The following is a 6,057-nucleotide window of genomic DNA, read 5'->3' as shown; positions in this document are numbered from 1 at the left end:
GTGACAATAAAGTTGAAGTTGTAGTTGATTGGTCAAAATCATGTTTTATTCACAAAAAAATAGTTATGGATTGCAGCTTGAAAATATATAATGTATATAAATGAAATAAATAAATAAAGGCTGACATACTTTTGAACTTACATGGTCTTAGTCGGTTTGCCAACTGACACAAGTTTTAAAATGTTTAAATTGCATAGAGTTTGGCTGCGGAGCCATTGTGCTGCGAATTAGGCTTCGAGTCAGTCTTAACGTGTCAAATGTTTGTAAAAAACATAATTATGGAAAGAAAATGGTTTATTTTTCTGCACTCGCTCAAGGGATTCCGATGATAATAATTTAAGGAAAGCGTCACTTCGGGGGTCTCACGATACTACTGATCCTTAACGATGTGTGTCCACCGAAGTTAAACTTCTCGTCAAAACATGCAAGCATATTTCTTTGTGCCTATAAACTATACTTGTTTGTCCTCAAAGCCAATCTTTTCCACAACATTCAAGTCTATGTTAAAATGCTCTCTCTCGTTCTCTCTCTTTCTCTCTCTCTCTCTTCTCGTTTTCCTCCGTTTACTCTTTCTCCCACACCTTGCTATGGAGAATGAGATTTTCTCTTAGGGGTGCATCCTTCTCCTCCTTAAAGGGGTAGTTCATGTTCTCATGACATTTGTTCTATCGATTAGTCACCCCATGGAGAAAAATATCCATGAATTCAAGTCTCCATGGGGTGACTAATCGATAAGAACAAAATATTTTTGGGTGAACTATCCCTTTAACAAAGTGAAGGGCAGGTGTGCACCTAACTATTTTCTGCGTTGTATGCTTTTATGCTTGGTGTTTGTGAAGCACAAATCCAACACTAACGTCAAATGGCAGAGGGAGGTATTTTCTTAAATATTTTATGGTTTATTTCAATGAACACAAACAAACACACACACATACACACACACACACACACACACACGCACAGAACAAAATCTGTTAATACTGTCATTATCCAGAGAATACTTTGGAACCACGACCTCTGTAAATAACTTGTACTATAACGGACTGCTATCTTATTTTTTGTTTAGGTTTTTTGTTTTTCTGATGTGCCACTTTTATGAAGTAACTTCTTTTTTTTATACATCTCCTAATGTGTCTCTCTTACGGTGGAGCATAACAAAGTTCGCATCATTGAAGAAGGACATTGTTTCGTAAACCACTTAAAGTGGCACAACACATTTTCAACCGTATCTTCATATAGGGCATAGCAGTGTTGGCCATTTTGTGGTGCCACCGATAGCAAACCCATACATTTTTCCCACAGAGATTTCCGAAAATATTCATACAAATTAGTTAAAGCCTGGAATCAAGCCATCCAGGCTCATGGTGAACCATGCCCATTTGATTCTGTGTCAAAACATATTTTAATATTTAATTATATTATATAGTATATTTAACCAAGCCAATGGGTGGCTTGGTTCCAGGCTTAGAACTATTTATGTAAATATTTTCGGAAAGATTTATGGGTGTTATGTGGCACCACAAAATGGCCGCCACTGCTATGCCCTATATAGCCTAACTGGTGCTCATTATAAGATGATTTCTGCTCACTCTGTGTCTCCTACCAATGACATCATCAGTGGTGCGGTTGCAAGCCACTGTAATAGAAACTGCAGTCTTTCGCTTCCTGGAAAGTTTGTACAGTATGCTATAATAGAACCTGTTGTTCTTGCATTAATAATAAATCCCAAAAAAAGTTTGAAAGCTCGTTTGAAATGGCCAAACCATGCCTATACCCTACTGGTAGACAGGGTTCTGAGTTGCCCACAGACCTCCTTTGAGACACAGGCCGAGTAGACAACAATGGGGCCATATTACAGTATAAGCATTAGTGAGGGCCGTTACTGTATATGAAGATGATGTTGAAAAATAGGTGAAGCATTCCTTTAAGCTCTATTCAAAAAGTATTTTTGAATGTTTTTGGAAACTTTGGAAATGTACGCCTACTATATAATGACAAGCCCAAAAATAGGGACGACAGTTTGAAAGTTGTTAAAAGAGTAGTTCAACCAAAAAATGACTTATTTTCTATCAATTACAAACCCCATGAAGCCTTGAACTCATGGAGATTTGTTTTGTTTTTGTCGCATTCCTGAGCCAATAATTTGATGACCGGCGGAGACTCAAAGAGTCTCCTACTGATGACTCGGTTATCACATTTTTGACTCAGGAATGCGACAAAAAAAATCCATGAATTCAAGGCTTCATGTGGGGTGTAATTGATAGAAAATAAGTCATTTGTGTTTTCTGCATACCATTCCATTCAAATAAAGCTGTACAAATCAAAACTCTGGCCACCACTTTGTACAATGTGCTGCTCTAACTATGACATATAGTTAAATAATATACATAGCAAGGTAACCTGACTAACTATTACCTTATTTGATTTTTCCATTACAATACATATCACCAAAAGATGCATTCTCCTATTGACCAATAATGTTTTAATGTAGGGATCTTTTAATATGATTGTTTCTTTTTGTATTATTTTTTTGTTGATTTGTTTGTTTGTTTGAGTGCATGTTATACTGTGTACAGCCATCAAGAGTGTGATCATTTTGAGTGATAATTGTGAATTTAATAAAAAATACCTTTTGAGTAGAATTGTCCACGTTTTTTGGAGTGCTGACATTGCTTGTTGTAGTAATTGCTGTTCTGCCATTCAAAGACTTTTGGACATTATAGTCAGTGTGCAGAATGTCCCGTTTCACAAGGTATGTATACAATGTATTAAAATCTTTTGAAAATAGCCGATATACAAGCTTATGTTGATGTATTGTATACAGCATAATGTGTTATTAAACATACATTAACCACTTCAACCCTATATATACTTTGGCTATTTGAAAATAGCAACGCGTTGTGAGCTTGTAATTTGTTTTAGATATTCTGCATAATGAGTCTACTTGAGATTCTTTAAGTACATTTTGATACCAATGCTTTTGTAAAAAAATTATTCCACACTTTTACTTGTAACAGAGTATTTCTACATTGTAGTATTGATGCTCTTGCTTATAAGTAAAAACAAGTGTGAATGCTTTCTCCATCACTGCTTGTGTGTTTGAAAGCGTATATAAAATGCTGGCAATTGATTGATTCTGACCCCGTATAAACCAACTAAATGGCCCACACACAGCAGCTGGCAGGACCAATGGAATCATTCATGACCACGCAGCATACGGCTCACTTGGCCACACTATGCGCACATATCTGGTTTTAGAAGATAAAGGTTGTACGTTTATAACCGAGATAAGATGTGCTGAATTTAATTCTGGTTGATGATTAACGCAGTCACGAGTGGAGAGACATTTTGCATTCCATTAAGGGCTATAGGCAACCTTAGGTATGGCTGCCAACATTAGCACAGGGGAGGGTGGCATAAGTGTGAGAGAGGAATTTTATTTTAAAATGTATATTAAAAAATGTCAATTTAATTAAGTCTGTGTGCAAATTACATCCCGCACATAATTCTACTTTCATTCAACCTCTGAACTCTGACTGGGGAGGGAGTCTGAGAGAATATTATTGCTTTTAGTTCAACGGTCATTACAATGTCCTGATGTGAAAGAAAATATTTCAAAAGAAGGCACACTGACTGATCACGAAAATAAAAACATGGCACTCTATGTTAAAAAGGTTGCCGACACCTGAAAAAGCATCCTCCTGAAAAGACATGGCAGGGCACTGTTTTGCGTTTTCTGTTTGTCTGTAATTTTCTAGCATGCCTTCACTGGATGTTGGGAAAATGTAGACTACTAGAGGTTCTGCCTCATATCTACTGTATGTCACACTGATGATCCGACTAATATGCCCATATATGGGCGTCAGGGGCCACATGCACAAATTGACGTTGTTCGGCAACTATTTCTGTTGTGTTTGACATCAGTGCATGTTACGTTTGTGACGTCCGTCCGCCCACAAGGCAATTTTCATGTAGGATGTATCTGTTAGAGCGGTGTATGTCTGGGACAGTAGTGCATGACAAGAATATGGAATGTGATATTCCAGCGGTGTTCTAGCTATTGGTGCAGGTAGAGTCATATCATATGAACCAAATGACAGAGTGACATGGTATGGCATAGAAGTGGCATGGCAACAAAAGTGAATGTTTAAACTTTGTTAAAGTAAAGATTATGCATTGATTATCTCAACGTGTCTACTACCTGTGTCTCCTCCTTTCACTAATTTTCATGTCCAATCAAACAAGTTAGGCCAGCCATAGATTTACATTTGATCATAATTTCTCCCAAAGCTTCATTTGCATTATGTTTTGAAGTAGCCTCAACATTAGGGCTATTTAACAACATTCATTGGAAAAGGGCCAATTGGAAAGGTGAATACTGTATATTTCAAATCATACTGTTTAACATCCATTTTAGTAGTGTTTTTGGTACCACCTCTGGTAGCTATGTTGTCTGTTAGAACTGTCGTTCAGCAACGGTATTACTTTAAAATACACCTCGCAAACAAAAAAGTTTGTTTAGAGAAGTCAAAACACATCTATCTGAAATGGTCTATTGTTAAAAATACAGTATACCAGTGAAGGATTATCCAAAATAACATTTGTAACACAGTATGACTAAAAGGAAACTGACTGCTTTGTCTTTAATATCGCACAGTCCTATTAAAGTATTATCATTATGATTAGAATGTGAAGAACACCATAACTACTAGCCTCACTAACCATTGTTATATGGTAGTATGGTAAATTGTTTCTATATTAGGAAGCATCGACAATGCCTCTCTCAGCCAATCATAATTTAAAGTCAGAACTAACTCTGACATCACGCCGACACTATAAAACCCTGTCCAAGCTAGAGTTCATTTCAGATTGCACAGTGCACAGTGCTCGTCCGAGGACCCTGACGTTCTATACTGTTGTTTTGTCCAGGCCGGCTGTCACACTTTAGCAAGACAAGTGTGCCGGATTGGACCAAAGAGGGGCTGCTAACAGTGTATGTTGTCGTATTCCACTTAAAAGTCTTCGCATTTGTTTTTGGGACCGTGGCATAATGGCCGCCGAAGATAAAATGGATATGTCCTTATCCGACATCATCAAACAGGACAGACAGCAGAGAGGAGGAAGTGGGGGCAGAGGTCGTGGAGGTCGAGGCGGCTCAGGCAGAGGCCGAGGAGGCGGTGGTGGTGTTGGTCATTTTGGAGGACCCACCAGAGGAGGAGGATATGGCGGCCCTGTGAGGTACCGTGGCCGAGGCAGAGCGATGCTGTACGGCAGGCCCAAGTGGCATCACGACGACTTCAACGCCAGCGCTGGCGGCAGCGGCGGCGGCGGATGGTCCGGCAATGTGGACACCGGAGGCAAGCTCGTCGTCTCAAACCTCCACTTTGACGTCTGTGATTCAGACATCGTGGAGCTTTTCTCTTCCGTCGGCACTCTGAAGAAGGCTGCCGTTCGAGAGGACCAATACGGAAAAAGTTTGGGCGTCGCAGATGTCCACTTCAAAGAGAGGGAAGACGCCCTGGAAGCCATAAAACAGTATGATGGCTGGACACTTGACGGGCGCGCCATGCACATACAATTAATGGACCCACAGTTTGAGAGACAGCGGCGGCCGCCCATGCAGGGCGTGAACAAACGCGGCGGATGGAATCGTTTCGACGGAAACTTTGGAGGCATGCAGAATATGTCGAGGTCACAGCGCCGCAGGAGCCAGTGGCCACAGCAAGCGGGTATTTCTGCAAAGAAACTTGACGCCCAGATAGATGCATACCATGACATGATGGACACCAGCTAAAGGATGAAGCCATTGTGCCTGTTAATGTCCCCGGTCTTCCCCTCCTGTCTGCCCAGAAGGGCAGGTTTTACAGCCTTCAAATGGGCAGGATATGTTACACTTGGGTGTCCTCAAATGTGAGTCTGAATTGTGCACCAATTGTTTTCCAAGGTGACTCCTTTTTTTTTTACGGTGTGGCGCTGTAGGAGGCACAGAGCTGTCTAGAAGAGATGTCTGTGTGTGTGTGACGTGTGTTTGTCCAGGGCTAATCTCTCGCAGACCGC

The 6,057-nt window shown here is 40.2% G+C and overlaps 1 protein-coding gene across 1 annotated transcript; it reads left to right on the top strand.

The window, feature by feature from the left end:
- Positions 1-5,050: 5,050 nt before the first annotated feature.
- LOC308105165 (THO complex subunit 4-like) lies at positions 5,051-5,794 on the top strand (the record flags this gene model as incomplete). Its single annotated transcript, XM_080455796.1, has 1 exon — positions 5,051-5,794. One exon carries the CDS (start codon positions 5,051-5,053, stop codon positions 5,792-5,794), a length of 744 nt encoding a protein of 247 aa, XP_080311922.1.
- Between the last annotated feature and the right edge of the window lie 263 nt (positions 5,795-6,057).

The sequence above is a fragment of the Gymnoscopelus braueri genome (assembly GCF_963280865.1).
Source record: "Gymnoscopelus braueri genome assembly, chromosome: 17".
In the NCBI taxonomy this organism is placed as follows: domain Eukaryota; kingdom Metazoa; phylum Chordata; class Actinopteri; order Myctophiformes; family Myctophidae; genus Gymnoscopelus; species Gymnoscopelus braueri.
The sequence above is the reverse complement of the archived record's forward strand: the minus strand, read 5'-3'. Positions and strand labels throughout refer to the sequence as shown.